The sequence below is a fragment of the Marmota monax genome, unplaced genomic scaffold (assembly GCF_021218885.2).
Source record: "Marmota monax isolate L192 unplaced genomic scaffold, Marmota_monax_Labrador192_F-V1.1 WCK01_AAM20220418_F8-fsc00291, whole genome shotgun sequence".
NCBI lineage: Eukaryota > Metazoa > Chordata > Mammalia > Rodentia > Sciuridae > Marmota > Marmota monax.
In genome coordinates this window covers 734,740-750,792 of record NW_026693329.1, presented here as the reverse complement: position 1 = coordinate 750,792, position 16,053 = coordinate 734,740, and the positions used below count along the sequence as shown (strand labels likewise).

General features: G+C 49.2%; 1 protein-coding gene across 8 annotated transcripts in view; it reads left to right on the top strand.

Moving 5' to 3' along the window:
• The window catches only part of Mprip (myosin phosphatase Rho interacting protein), a 140,299-nt gene that overhangs the window by 68,422 nt on the left and 55,824 nt on the right, over nucleotides 1–16,053 (top strand). For all 8 annotated transcript variants that reach the window (XM_046456716.2, XM_046456719.2, XM_046456714.2 and 5 more), the window contains exons 4-5: nucleotides 11,050–11,201; nucleotides 15,559–15,643. In XM_046456716.2, coding sequence (XP_046312672.1) covers nucleotides 11,050–11,201; nucleotides 15,559–15,643 — 237 coding nt within the window. The remainder of the gene's footprint in view (nucleotides 1–11,049; nucleotides 11,202–15,558; nucleotides 15,644–16,053) is intronic.

Here is a 16,053-nt window from a genome sequence, read left to right as displayed (position 1 = left end):
CATTGTCTTCCCTGCCTCCGCTCTGTCTGTAGGATGACCATTTCCACACAAGAAGCATGCAGGCCTAAAAGAGGCATTTTGTCCCTGTCCTTGCTGTCTCTACTCTCACTGTATTTGTTGTTGTTATTCCCAATTTGGGAATCAGAGTTGGCCTAGACACTTGGTTGTGTGTGTGTGTGTGTGTTCATGTTCAAATATACATAACAAAATTCACCATTTTAATAATTTTTAATTGCATAGTTTAGTGTCGTTCAGTACACACACAGTACTGTGCAGCCACCACCATTGTCTGTCTCCAAAGCTTCATCTTCCCCAAAAGAAACTCTCCCCATTACACACTAAATTCCCCTCTTCTCCCCCAAGTGCCTGGCAACCGTGAGTCTTCTTTCTGTCTCTATGAATTTGACTACCTTAGGTACCTCATAAAAGTGAAATCATCTAGTGTTTGTCCTTTTGTGACTGGCTTATTTCATTCAAGGTTCATTCATATTGTAGCACATGTCAGAATTTCGTTCCCTTTCGTGGCTGAATACCATTCCACATTTTGTTTATATTCGCATTAGAGGACATTTTGGTTGCTTCCACTTCTTGGCTATTGTGAATAATGCTACTGTGAAAATGGTATACAAATATCTTTTTAAAAATATTTATTATTTAGAAGTAATTGGACACAATACCTTTATTTTATTTATTTATTTATTTATTTTTATGTGGTGCTGAGGATGGAACCCAGGTTTCACATGTGCTAGACAAACACTCTACCGCTGAGCCACATCCCCAGCCCTACGAATATCTTTTTAAGTTCTTGCTTTCAGTTCTTCTGGGGATAAACCTACAAGTATATCACCCAATGTAAAAACGTCATTCTGAATTGTATTCAGATGCACTGATGATATGGTAAGTCCATGTTTAGTTTCCTGAGGAACCTCCATACTGTTTCCCACAGCAGCCGTACCATTATGCATTCCCCTAAGTGATACATGGAGGTTCCAGTTTCTCCACATCCTCGGCAGCATTTGTTGTTTTCTAATTTATTTATTTACTTTTTAACTTACCACTGTCCTAGTGGATGTGCTGCGGTATTTCTCACTGTGGTTTTGATTGGCATTTTCCTAATGACTAAAGATGTCAGGTTTCTTTGTAGGCTTGTTGGCTGTTGGTCTTTCTTCTTTGGAGAAATGTTTATTCAAGTCTCTGCCCATTTTTAATTGTTGTTGTTGTTGCTGCTGCTGCTGATTTTAGGACTTCTCTGTATTCTGGATATTGTTAATGCTGTGTCAGATAGATGATTTGTTTGTTCTTGCCTTCATGTTTTCACTTTTGTGATAGTGTCTTTAGATGCTCTGAGGTTTTTATATTTGGTGAAGTCCAATTTAGTTTGTCTTTCTCTTTGCTCCAAATATATCTGAACAATTGCTGCCAGACCCAGTATTAGGAAACCTTTGCCCTTGGTCCTCGACTCAGCACATCGTAGCTTTTCTCCTTATGCTGTGGCTTCAGGATCGCAGGTGCTGTAGTGAGAGCGTGGTTCTGGCAGGGCCTTTTAGGCAGCCATTGTGTCAAATGGGCGAGGCGGATGGAAGATCTCCCGCTTCTGGTTTACGGAGGAAGGTGGCCCTTGACTGGTGGGAGGATTGGCTGAGAGCCGGCTCTGGCCACTTGGTGGGTTCCTTGGGCGTCTTGCTCCCTAGCCAGTAGGCCAGGCTCACACAGCAGGTGTGAGAAGGAACTTCTTGGTCTTGGCAACAAGTGAGAAAGATCCTTGTTGTTTTCTCCCTAGCAAAAATCAGTTTAGCCGGTCTAACAAATGCTCCCCGCCCCTACAGAAGCCCCTAGGGGTTATCCCCTCAAGTACCCCACAAAGTCCCCAGACCACTTCAGCGTGCAGGGTGCAGGCTTCACCCGCCTCTGCAGGCCAGAGTACGGACTGCACTGCACCAGGGGCTCTCTGTCCTGCCAGGATCAGCACATGTGTCACATTTTAGAGACCCCTAATCTGTGGAGACTTCGGATGCCTCTAAAGCCCACATGGCTGTGGGTGAGGCCAGAGCAGGTCTTAAAGGGGAGCCTCCCAGGAGTAGGAGCAGCTGCTCCCATGAGTAGGGCAGTCATCTGGGGTCAGATCCCAGTAGCTTGTGAGTTAGGTCCTTGGTGGTTTTAGTCATACTGCTGGGGTCCCTGCCTGTTCTGTGGTAGAGGCCACATGCTGTCATGGAACTGAAATCTCAGTTTCCTTGTCTGGACCTTACTGCACCAGTGGAGTGTCTGCGGGCCTGGACTGGATGTCAGTGTTCTTTCCCATGGGAGCATGAGAGGAGCTGCGCAGGCTTCTCCAGGAGTGAGCCTGCTGGCTGTCGCACTCTGACTCTTTTCTGTTATCTGTACAGTAATTTGTTTTAAGTGTGCCAGTCCATTGTCTTAGAACTTTCACAGGGTTGTACAACCATCGCTGCATCTTTAGTCTTCGTCACCTCCAAAAGAAACTCTACATTATTAGCTCTCCCTGCAGTCCTGCCCCCCACCCTAGCAAACCACCCACCCATCTGCATTCTGTCTTTGTCAATCAGCCTGTCCGGGGCATTTCATGTATATGGAGTAAGCAGCATCACTGCACTCACCTCTTGCCTTTCAACTTGACCCTCTGCTAATTACAGTGGAGTTCTGGCCAACACCTGGATGGTGGCTGCAGACCAGTTCCATGGCCTTGGTAGCCCGGGTGCTGAGGTGGAAAGGCTGTGGGGCCTGTTTTGTCTGGTCTTTGCACATGTGTTATCCTGTCAACCCTTATAACACAGGCTTTGGTAAAGATTTTTGTTCCTAATTTGTAAAGAAGACATTTATTTGCAAGTAAAATATTTATGATGTTTATAAGTAAAACACATGTTTCAGTGGTGCTGGGACAACTGGTTATCCATATGTAGGAGAATGAAAGTAGACCCTTATCTCTCAGCTTGCACAAACATCAACTCAAAAAGGATCAAAGACCTTAGAATTAGACCAGAAACCATGCAACTCCTAGAAGAAAACACAGGGTCAACACTCCAACTTTTAGGCACAGGTGATGATTTTCTCAATAGGACCCCTGAAGCTCAGGAAATGATGCCAAGAGTTAGTAAATAGGACAACATGAAATTAAAAAGCTTCTGTACAGCAAAGGAAACAATTAGGAATGTGCAGAGAGACCCACAGAATGGGAGAATATTTTTGCTAGCTACCCCTCTGACAGAGGATTAATATCTAGAATATATAAAGAGCTCAAAAGCTTTTCACCAAAAAATCGAATAACCCAATTAGTAAATGGGCAAACTAAACAGATACTTCTCAAAAGAAGATACAAATGGCCAACAAAAACATGAAGAAATATTCAACATCATTAGCAATTAGGAAAGTACCAATCAAAACTACTCTGAAATCTTATCTCATACCTGTTAGAATGGTAGCCATCAAGAGTATAAGTAATAATAAATGCTAGAGAGGATGGGGAGAAAAAGGATCACTTCTACACTGTTGGTGGGATTGTAAGTTAGTAAAACCACTATAGAAATCAGTATGGAGGCACCTTAAAACACTAGGCATGAACCTACCCTACGACCCAGGCATACCACTTCTTAGTATTCACCCTAAAGAATCACGGGCGTCTTACTACAGTGATACATGCATACCCACGTTTATAGCACCACATTCCTAATAGCCAAACTGTGGAACCAGCCTAGGGGGTCCATCAACAGATGAATGGATAGAGAAACTGGTATATACAATGGAGCTTTGTTGAGTCATATAAAAATGAAATCATAGCGTTTGCAGGAAATTGAATGGAACTAGACACCAACATGTTAAGCAAAATAAGTCAGACTCAGAAGGTTAAGGGTTGTATGTTCTCATGTGGAAACTAGAGAGGAAAAAAGAAAACAAAGGTGGGGGCAAGTCTTCTAAAAATCAAAGGGAGATCGGTAGAGGAAAAGGACCAAGGGGTGAGAGGTGGGGTGGGGGCAGGCGGCAATGTGGGGAGTGATATTGGTCAAATTATACTGTAATATTGTTTGCACATACAAATATATGACAACAAGTCCCATGAATATGTACAACTATAATGTATCAATTAAAACTGAGGGAAAATGTTTATATTGTAAATCTATCCCATAAATCCAGTGGAGTTTGAAAGTTTGTTTGTTCAAGTATCATCCAAAAATATTCACCAAAGTTCATTTTGGGAGGTGCCAAGCTAGATAGATAGTGGTGAATAAAATTGATTCTATCTAGGACTTTCCAGTCTAGTGTGGAGAACAGGTGGGTGACCCATAGCCAGGGGCTATGCACAAGCCTGCCCTTTAAAGAATACAGGGTAACCACACAGGAGGTTAGGGACTTCGGTGGGCATCTCTGACAGGGGCAGCATTGAGGAGGCTGGCCTGTTCAGCCAGTTTCTGTGGACCTCTCAGGCCAGTGAGGTAGTCCGAGAGGTGAAGCAGGCTAGTGGCAGAGCTTCAGATACAGGGAGAGCAGTGCTGGGAAGCTGTTGAGAGAGGTGGCCTGGCCAGATCTCTACTCATGACAGAGAGCTCTGGGTTGGCCTGATCCTGGACTCATCCATGGAGCAGTACAGAGGTGCAGAGCCCAGGCCTCCTGCTGTGCACAGGAGCCCAAAGCTGCCTTGGCCTGCCAAGCTCCCACAGCCTCTCCCAGGACCCCAGCTTTAAGGCCTGCCTGCCACTTACCGTCCTGTCCCCAGTTCAGATTGGTTGGCATCAGAATGACTGCCTGGTGGGTGGTTGGAAGAAAGGTGCAGCACTCAGAGCTGGTCTGCACGTGCCTGGAGCTAGTTGGGAGGACAGCTGGCGACGTGATGCTGGTGTACAGAGCCCTTTGCTGCCCACTTGGGGTTCCATAAAAGGGCTGGCCCTGCCTCCCCCTGGTCCAGATGTAGCCTTGGAAACTAGGCTCCAGCCTTTCCCAAGGTCAGGTGGGATCTGCAGGACACGTGTAGAGAGTATGTGGGTTGCTCCTAGATAAACCCCTGGTTTGGCCCCTCATTTTCAAGATGCCTATTTGCCACCTTGTCATAAGCAGCCAGTGGCCAAGGTCTGCACAGGGACTTTGGTTCCCCTCCCCTCTCAGGGGAACAGATTATCTAGTGCCTAGAGCACCATCAATCCCCCAGGACCTGCCTCTCTGTCCTGAAGTGGGAGACCAAACACCCAAGACTCTTCTTCCTTCCTCCTGAGACGGGTTGTTAAGGGAAACCCCTGACTGCATTCTCGCCCTGGTACGATGTGTGTGGGAATGCGCCAGGAGCCAGGAGGAGCAGCATGCAGGGCCAGCCAAGCCCCCTTTACTTGACAGTCCCTTGGGTTTCATCGCAACTGTACAGGTGTGGGTTGTGTGTATCATATGTGTTGGGGGGGCACACATAAGATAAAATTCACCATTTTAGCCAATGTAAAGTGGTGATTTTATATATTCATAATGTTTTACAACATCACTCCTGTCTAATTTCAAAACCTTTTCATCGCCCCACATGGAAACCACATACACAATAAGTCACGCTTCATCTCCCAGTCCTCCCTTATATCTTTGCAGTTATTGATTTTCTTCCTGTCTTTCTTCATGTGTTTCCTCATTCTGAATGTTTCATCAAAATGCAGTTGTATCAAACTGCCTTGTCCCTTTGCAACTGACTCGTTTCCCTCAGTGTCATGTGTCCAAGATTCACTCATGTTCCAGTGTGTGTCAGTGTTCCATTCTTTTTATGGGTGAATAATATTCCATTGTATGGCTGTATCTCATTATTTTTTTTAATCCATGGTGGGCATTTGGGTAGTTTCCACCTTTTGACTATTATGAATAATGCTTCTGTGAGCATTTTTGTTAGAATAGCTGTCAGTTCTTTAGGGTGTATACCTAGGGTATACACTTAGGAGTGGCATTGCCGTGTGTGTTAGCTTTCTGTTACAGTAATAAACTACCTGAGATAATCAGCTGTGAGCCTGTTTTCCTTCACCATATGAAAGGGCGTATGGGGGACAGCATATGTGATTCCTGCTATGTCTCAAGTAGGAGAATCTTGTGGTTCTGTGACAGCAGCTATCTGAAGGCCACCCTGAGTGCCCCTCCCTGTGGTTTCTCTCCCCTGCTTCTCTCTTTTTTCTCTCTGGTTCGACTGGTACATCTCTTTTTCAGGAATAAGCAAAACTAGGTGAAGCTAGGCCTCTTAGGAGGCCTGGGTTGCTCACCTTTGGAGGTGCAGAACTAGGGCAGGGAGCTCAGTGGAGCTGGCTTCTTGCTGACAGCGTCAGAAACAGGCGTTCCCTCTGCCTGAATTTGGGTTACAGCCTAGATAGTTGCCCTTGCTCTTGGAGCACAAGGTTTGGACCCCGCCTGAACATTTTCTTCTGTCTTCTAAGGGCTGAGAACACAGATGGGTGTGTCCTGCTCCTAGACAGAGGCAGCAGGGGAGGGAAGAGGCACTGGCCAGAATCATGGGCTGTCTTGGAACACTTGGTTGAATCTGCTCCAGCTTTTTCTTTGTAGGAGAGTGACTGCGTGCAGAGTAGCAAAGGGCTGCTTTAGAGCCAGGAGCCTGAATTTGAATTCTGACGTGGCTACCTCTGAGCACTGTGACCTTGGATGAGTTATTTAGCTACTTGGTGGCCTACTTCCCCTCTGAAGTGTTCACCTGTTCTATCTCAAAGAATAAACTAAGAGACAAAGGCACAGGGAAAGCAAGGCTTTAATGATGGTCTTGCAAGATCTAGTATTTAGGTGAGCAGGCACACCCAGGGGAGTTACAGTCAGCATTTTATACCCTAATGCGCAAATGCTCTCCCCTGATTCCTCACTGGCTGACTACTGTGGGGGTGTAGTCATCTTCTTGGATTGAGAGCATCTTGCAGTTTCTCTCTCTGTTGGCTAGGCAGGCCCAGCACCTTCCCTCTCGCCTCCTGTTGGTCAAAGGGCTGTGAATTTTTCACATTCAAATGTTACCTGCTTGTAACTTTCCACTCTGTTCTCCCCTTCTGCTGCTTTTCTTACATTCCAATTTTACATTTATAAGCTAAATACTGTATTCTGAAAATGGGCCACCCGATTTTGTTTCTCACGTGTAGGATTCAGATGACTGTGGTGCCTGCCCCATGGGGTCATGAGAGTGTTCAGTGGGAGGATGCAGGGACAGGGCTTGGACCAGGGCCACGTTCAGGTGAGTGGCCTTGTTGCCAGTAGTACTACTGTAACACTGGTACTTGTGAAGGCAGGCACAGTGGCACATATCTGTAATCCCAGCAGCTCAGGAGGGTGAGGCAGGGGGAATCATGAGTTTAAAGCCAGACTCAGCAACTTAGCAAGGCCCTAAGTAACTCAGGGAGACCCTGTCTCTAAACAAAATATTAAAAAGGGCTGGGGATGTGGCTCAGTGATTAAATGCCTCTGGGTTCAATCTGCAGTACCCACCTGCCATCCCCCCACACACCCCACCCACACACTCCCCCCACCCTCACCCCACACACAAAGCATTGGTGCTTGCTTCCTTAGGCAGTGCTGTTGGGACTTGGAAGGAACTATTTTCTTAGCAGGTTGACAGTTATACATACCCCAACCTGTTGTCCAAGAGCACTAGTTGGAAGCACAGCATAAATAAAGTCTTAAAAGTTAATGCCAGATCCTTAATGGTGCTGAAGGGAATGTCAAATGGCACAGCCACTTTGGGAAATAGTCTAGAAGTTTCACAAAGAGTTAAACAGTTCCCATATGATCCAGCAATTTCACTCCTAGGTTTCCACCCAAGAGAAATGAAAGCATATGTTCACATGAATACTCGTATGTAAACATGCATAACAGCATTGTTCACAACAGCCCCAAAGTGGAAACAAACCCAGGTGTCCATCAACAGGTGACCAGACAAAATGTGGTAAATCCACAGAATGGGCTGTTATTCAGCCCTAAAAAGGAGTGAAATACTGACACATGCTGCATTTTAGATGGTCCTTCAAAGTATGCTAAATGAAGAAACAGACACAAAGGTTGCATTGTATGACTCCATCTACATGGAGTATCCAGAATAAGTAAGTCTGCAGAGACAGAAAGCAGATTAGTGGTGTGGGGGTTTAGAGGGAAGTGAGTTCTATTGGCCAGGTTTTTTAGGGGGGGTGATGAGAATGTTCCACATGTAATTAATTGTTAGCATGACATGAACATGCTAAAAACCATTGGATTTGTGCTCTGTAAATTGGTAAATTGTGTGATATGTGAATTATATCTCAGTAATGCTGCAATTAAAAAGAAAAATTAGGGCTGGGGCTGGGGCTCAGTGGCATAGTGCTTGCCTAGCATGTGTGAGGTGCTGGGTTCTATTCTCAGCACCACGTATTAATAAATAAAATAAAGGTTCGTTGACAAATAAAAAAATATTTTTTAAAAAAAGTTAATACCAGGGTTAACTAAGAATGAGATCATCTAATTTTGGCAGCAAGTTTCTTTCTACCTCATTGGAAGCTCCATGAGTGTATTGGGCTCTGAATCACAGCTGTCCCCTATTCCTTGACATTCCCTCTGTTTTCCCCGTTGCTGCATATGTAATAGGATCAGGTGACTGCCTCACAGTAATATTGAAGGGGCCGTGAAGGACATTGTAATTGTGGGATCTGGCACATAGGTCACAAATGAGCATCAGTTTCCTTCAGTTCTGGCCTGTCTTTGCTTTCTTTTTCTCTCCTAAAACCCCTTTGGGAAGGAGATAGAGCCTCCATTTCACACATGAGGAAGCTGAGGCCCCAGTGAGGAGGAGGAGAAGCTGTGGGCATTACTTCTTACTTGGTTGGTGAGGCAGAGACCCATGACTATGTCCAGCTGCAAGGCAAGATCTATGGCTGGTGGCCCAGTACTCGGTGGAAACAGTTTCTGTGCCAGAGAGGAGAGCAGGCCTTTGATGACAATGAGTAGTTTGGTGACACTGAATCCTGGAATAGTTGTCAGAAGTAGGCCCAGTGGGTGATCCCTTGAGAAGAAAATATTAGAATTTTTGCTGATGTTTTATCATCTCTATTTATCTTTTTATATCTATTTATCACGTTATATCTTGTTATCTATTGGTGCTGTGGCGCACATCTGTACCTTTCCAAGTGCACATTCTGTCAACATTTTAAGACCCCTGGGCCAAGGGTTGGGTTGGTAATCCAGGACCAGGAAGAAATGGGGCCCTGGAAAAGACTCTGCAGTCCCCTCCCTCTGTGATCACTCGTGGCTCATGCACAGTTTTGTCATTTGGTCTCTACTCCGGGTCCAGGAGAAGCATATGCTTCTGTGTGGGGAAGTCCAACTCCAAGCAGCTTAGAGGAGCACCTCAGAAAGGCCTAGGGATTAGACTTCTGTAGAGTAGGATAAGGGGCTGGGGCTAGAGAGAGAGGGTAGAAAAGGTCAAGAACCCTCTCCAGCCAGAAGGCTGTGGGGACTTGGATCCAGGCAAGATGGACTTGGAGACCACTGCCCTCAACTGCTGCTTTGTTGTAGGACAGCCCCACCTGGCTCCCATTGCTGGCCCCTCAAGTACCAGCCCACAGTACCTGGAGCTACCCGGCTATGCTAATGAGAGTGCGGGGTGGCTGCTGCTCTTCAACCCCACCCTTGCAGTGCTGAGGCCCTGCACTGTGAACCCCTGCTGAAGGTGTAAAGCAGAGGCTCCTGTGAGCCCAGCCTCTGCCCTGCCACCTGCCTTTCTGAGCTAGGCCAGTGGAGCCCATTTAAGCTCAGAGGCCCCACAAGGAAAGGCTTCTTGGAGTTGGGGGCTCACTCTGCAGCCTTGGGAAAGAGACCCAGTGGGGGTAGTATGTGGATCCTAGTGACCATCAGGTCTGCTCCTGCAGCATGCATCAGGGCTGGCTGCTGAGAGAGGTGGCAGTAGTGGCTTACAGGTCTGCCTAGTGGCAGTAACAGGAAGATCACACACAGTCCAGTGGAAGAGGCTTGGGGAGATGGCAGCTAACCTGAGTTTGGCAGATGAAACCAGTGGGTGTGGGGTGGAGTAGGGTGGGGTGGTTGGTCTGAGGTTAGCATGGGTACCACATCTTGCCCTCAGACCAGGACCCTCCCTCAGCTGTGAGCAGGGAGCTGGCAGTAAGAACTGATTGGGTTGTCCCCAACTGCCACCATCTGCCTCTTTTTCAAATTGAAGATGCAAATGTTTCCTGCTTCTCCAGGAGTGAAACAAAGGCAAACCCCAGGGGGCTGCAGAGTCAGCCTGCCCCCCTGTGACCCCAGGGCTCTAACCCACTGACTGCTTCTCTGTGGGAGCTGGTAGTCCTGGTATGGCGAGAGCCACAGCACCCTGCCCACCTTCCCAAAGCATCTACACATTTGGTGGGGGGAGTCTTAAGACCAAATAAGGGCTGACAGATCACCTCTGGAAAGGCCTGCTTCTCTAGCTGTTGCCTATGTGAATTTTCTTAAAGCCTTCCTTTCCTGTGTTTGGTTTTCTGTCCCCAATTTCAGCTTCTAACAGCTTTTCTGTTTAGCGGGGGGAAAGTGTTCTGGATCAGAGCTGGCTGGCAGCCTCTGCAGGCTCCAAGGACTGGGCAGGTGCTGGTGGGCTAGCCCTTACAGGGTGCCCAACTCTGTTCCCCAGCCCCATGGCCAGAGCTTAAGGATATGGCTCCGCTCCAGTCCTCTCCTTGTATCTAAAAATAACCTGGCTATTTTGATCCACCTCCTCTGGAGCTTTCTCTCCTTGTTCTCTTGGATCAGCAACCCCTCTGGGACTAAGATCTTGGCTGCCTCTGTACCCCCAGCTGTCTTCACTGAGCTGTCCCTTTCCTGTTCTCCCCCATCCCTGCCCCTTCCTCTGGTGCAAGCCAGGATATTGTTTTCAAGGAGGAAGTAAAGTGCAGCCGGGTGTCCTCTGAGAAAACCTGGCTTGGCCTGCTTCTTCCTGAGTGGGTAAGGGAGGAAGTGGAACTAGGAGGATGGAGGACCAGAATGACCAAGTACTCCAGGATGAGATGCCACCTTGTGCTGCCTCTTTTCTGCTACCTCTTCGTGACTCTGCCTGTCTTGTTCTTTCAGCCCACAACCCTCCCACAGGGCACTATCAACATGAACCAGTGCACAGATGTGGTGGATGGGGAGGGCCGTACTGGCCAGAAGTTCTCCCTGTGCATCCTGACACCTGAGAAGGAGCATTTCATCAGGGCAGAAACCAAGGAAATCATCAACGGGTGAGCACTCAGCAAACAGGAGGGGGCAGTGTGCTCTGCCCCCTGTCAGTGGGCCCTTGCACCAGGCTGGAGTTCAATTCAGCATAAAATGGGCTGTGTGCGATTTTGGCCATGTCAGCATGGCTCTTCCTTAGCTCCCTGTCTCTCTCAGCACTTCCGCATACTGTGCCCACCAGGCCTATATTCCATGTCTCGCGTTTTCTATACACTCCACAAGGCTGCCCATGCGTCCTGCAGACTCTGGGATCTCCTCTCCTTGTGGGGCCACCATGTCTTCCTCTGGTCTCTTCACTGGCTTCCCCACCTCCGTTCTCACCACACCCCAACCCTCCTATCACTCAGCCACAAGGCAGCACATTCCCCAAAGCACATCTTCCCCTGTCCTTTTCCTGCCCTAAACCTTGTCACCATAGAGGTCCAAGTTGCCTGGTGGACCCTATGAGGCCCTTTATGGCTATCCGGCCCCGACACACCACTGCCATGTGCCTCAGGTACTGGACTGCACGGTGTTGACCATGCCCTCCCCTAAGTCTGGAAATACTCCTCTTTTCTCTTTTCCTCTAGGCTGAGTGTCAGCCACTCAGAGGAGCACATCATGTGGAGATGCTGGGCTCCATCGCCTGGCTCGGGTAAAAGCTCCAGATGATCCATGTGTATATGTCTTTTGCAGTGATGGCCCTTGAGGGTAGAGGCATATCTTAGTCATGTCCCCAGTGCCTCACATGTAAGCCACTCTGTGCTCCCACTCTAGAGACTGGCTTCTTTGGGTGGAAAGGACAGACAAGCATTTTGCTCATCCTATTCCTCTATGTAGGGTTTAGAGGAAGGCCTGTGAGGTAAAGGATGCCCACGTTTTGAGATAGCTAATAGTCCTGGCAGATGTGCGCTCCATGCCTCTGAGCTCAGGATCTCCTGATCCAGCAGTGGGCATTTGGTACCAGCACTTTGTAGCCTGGGCCATGGTGTAAAACTGCCTGCTCTGTGTGGGTGGGAAGGCTCAGCGTGCCTGGCTGGGAGCTTGGGGAGTGGGTCCCAGAAATTTCCACTCATCCTTTAAGGATTAAAGGAGGGAGATGTGTCAGAAGAGGCTTTGGAAGAAAGCAAACCTAGGGAATGGCTGATGGCTGCCCTGCAGGGTAGAAGGAATTGGACATATGAAGCCCTTTGGTTTGACAATCGGAAGACTCCTTGGAGCACCACCTTGCTTTAGCACCTCAGCTGCATCTCTGACCCAGGCCTAGAGTAAAGAGGTGAGAGGCTGGGAGCCAAGGGGTGCCCTATGCAGGGAGGCCATCTGTTTGCTGGGGATGAGCTGGAGGAGTACCTTTATGTCTGTCCCTGAGCTTAATCTAGAACCATGGGGCTTAAGGGTATCCAGAGTTTTTGAAGAACCTAGACCTTGCAGTGAGGAGCCTGAGGGCCTAGTGGCAGGGCTGCTATCAGTACTCCTTCTGGGTATGAGTGGCCATCTGCACTTCCTTTTCACACCAGCTGCTGTTGCTGACACTGGCCAGACACACCTGACCAAAATGGATCCCTTAGGGAAACACTCCCTCCTGGCTGTATCTAAGCAGGCTGGGTGACAGGTGAGGCAGAAAGGAGGTCCGGGGTCCCCAGGCAGGCAGGGGAGTATCTGGAGCTGCCTCGGTGATGGTTAGGAAAGGTAATGAAGGTGATGCTTAGCTTTTTGGTGTTTTGGGGGAGTGGGGGTGCTACCGGGAATGGAACTCAGGGGCCCTCAACCACTGAGCCCCATCCCCAGCCCTATTTTGTATTTTATTTAGAGACAGGGTCTCACTCAGTTGCTTAGCCCCTTGCCGTTGCTGGGGCTGGCTTTGAACCCAGGGTCCTCTTGCCTCAGCCTCCTGAACCACTAGGATTATAGGCATGGCCACCACACCCAGCAATGTGGCAGTTATCGTGGGGTCCTTGCTATATCCCAGACCCCTTTTTCATTTTGCCATCCTCTCCTCTTCCCCTTCTTCTCTTCCTCCCCTCCCCATCTACTGGGAATGAAACTCAGGATCTTGCACATGCTAATAAGCAAGTGTTCTGCCACTGAACTACACCCCTGCCTTCTCATTTTATTTTGAGAGAGGGTCTTACTAAGTTGCTTATGCTGGCCTCAAACTTGCTATTCTCCTGCCTCAGCCTCCCAATTGGGATTATAGGTATGTACCACCGTATGCAGCCTCTGTTTTCTGTTAGCATGTATAGGGCCTGCTATTCTCATATAGCATGGATAGACATTGTTTTTAGCAGACCAAAGTATTGGGTGCATGTGGCCTCGGTATCCTGTACAAGGTGCTCCGTAGAGCCAAGGCTTGTGCTGTGGCTTGGTGCCATAGCCACAGCCAGAATAGGTCACCCGAGGCTCTTCCTCTCTCATTGTCTGGGTTGGGGTCCTGCTCATTTCTGTCTAGCAGGTAGGTTCTCATGGTGGCAAACTGTCCCTGGCCTCTGTAGTCATTGCTAGCAAAGTTCCCCGTAGTGGGTCACCTTAGGCGTGAGTGCCCCTTGCACAGGGAGGATCCTAGGCACCCTGGCTTTGGGGGAGGCCAGCAGAAGTGCCCAGGGACCATTACTAAGGATGTCACAGGGGAGCATAGAAGGAGTGGTAGCTATAAGCTGGGACCTCAGAGGTCTGTAACCTTCTGGCTCTGCCTTAGGCACTCCTAGCCCCTGAGGATTTCATTTCCTCATTTCTGAAACTAGAGGCTAGATCCGGTGATGGCTTGAACACTGCACAGAATTTTACAAGGACAAAGGAATTGAACAGTGGCTGCCTCTAGCTGCAACTATCTGCAAGATGAGGGCTTCCCCAGGGACCCAAGCTTCACTTTTTGTGTCTTGCTCCTAGAACTTGGGGAGCTCACAGTGCTATGGGGGCTGCCCTTTCAGCAGCCATGACAGCTGATATTTCTGCCAGGCACTCCAAGGACCTGTGTCTGCAGAGGACAGTTCCTACAACTTCACCAGACTCTCTGGTCAAGTTTACACACACACTCATGGCCCCAAGTGTGTGGGAGCATAGTGGAATTGCAGAGTCTTCCAAGAGCCCCAAGCTCTGCAGGTGCCAGCCCCTGGGAGGAAGGAATGAATTGGCCACCATGTCCTTGCACTGCACCACCAACTGAATGCAGTTTAAGGAGGCAGGGAAGGGCCTGGTGGTGCACTGGGCATCTTACTCGCTGCTTGGCCCTGCTGTGGCTGGGGTCACATATGCTGAAACAGGTGATGGAAGGTGTCCTCACTTCTCAGATTTCTCACAGGAGCCCAGCGGGAAGTATCTAGTGTTAACTAGATGTTGAGGATATTAACAAAATAAACCAAGTGAAGAAAGAAGAGGGGTGACTTTGGGTGGGTACTTGGGCTGCCCAACTCTAGAAGGCAGAGCCGGGGGAATGAGAGAAGGATAGCAGAGCAAGGGAAAGAAGGGAGGCCAGCCCCCAGCTCCGATGGAGAGTGCAGGTGAGGCGTGCTTGCTGGCTTCCACCCAATGCCACCTCCTCTGAAAGAGCTGTGTGAAGTGTGGCCTTAGCAGCCTGAAAGCCTGGTATATGGAAACTGGAAAGAGAACCACTTACTCCCTCTACCCAGCCCTACAGAGACCAGCAGCCTCAAGGCCATTCAGAAGACTGGGAGGGAGGTTGAATGGGCCAGTCCCAGTGGCCCGGCTCCCAGACAGCCCAGTGGAAGCACTTGTACCTCCTTAGGGACCTGACTCTGATGTACCCTGAGTGCTTAGACCCACGGTGGGGCCTAGTGCTGACACATGAGGAGCCGTGATAGGCAGAGAAGGCTGTAGCAGGCACTAGGGAAGGGGCTGTCTACAAGTACAAGAGAAGACAGGAAAGACAAGACAGGAGCACCTGACCCAGAATGCAGATATGGTTGTGTGACTGGCCGTTGAGGCTGAGTGTCCCAACATGGGGAGGGAAAAAAGCAGTTGTCAGGGTCAGGAAGAAATCATCTGCCTCAGTAGCCCTAAATGGCCTCCAGCTGCTGCCCATCTGTGTACTCCACAAATCCACTCAGAGCAGGCAGTTTGAGAGCTGAGTCTAAGCCGTGGAGATAGGTCCATGATATGACAGTGATATCCCTTGTGCCTCAAGGCCTGTGGCCAGGGCCTCTGCCAGAGTGGAGCCTGCCTTGTACCCTGAATCTGCTGTGGCCATGGCAGGGGCATCATCTCTACCTGGGCCTGACACAGCCTGTGCTTCTGCCTTGCTCAGTGCCTAGAAGCCTGGCCACTGGATGAGCATCTCCAGGCAGGAGGTACAGTGCCTGCAACCTGGACCACTCCAGCAAGGGTCAGGGTCTTAATCTGGTGGTCTGTCTCCTCTCTTCTCCCCAGGTGGCTAGAGATGCTAATGGTTTATCCCAGGACCAACAAGCAGAACCAGAAGAAGAAAAGGAAAGTAGAGCCACCCACCCCACAGGTAGGCCTTGGGTTTGCCAGGTGACATCCCCTTGGTGGGGCTGAGGCCTGGGAAGGAGGGTTCCTGGAGAAGGGAAGGAAGGGTTCGTGCTAGGGCTGAGGCAGTCACACCCTACACACGTTCTGATCCTCTCCATGTTCTGAGGACCACAGTCCACACCATCTTCTCCAAGCCACCAGGACACAGTAGCCTGCTGGCGTGCCCTGGGGCTGCTGCCCAAGGGAGGGTTCCAATCAGTAGGCAGGTGCCAGTCAACACTGTAGTGTGTGTCCCTCCCCTGATCATCCTGTTGGCCTCTGGGGAGGAAGAGCATGTGCAAGGGTGGCCTGCTGTATGCATTCCTGTACTGCCACAGCCCAGGAGAGGAGACAGCTGTGCAGGCAGCAGGCTGTGCAGTGGGGAGGGAGAGT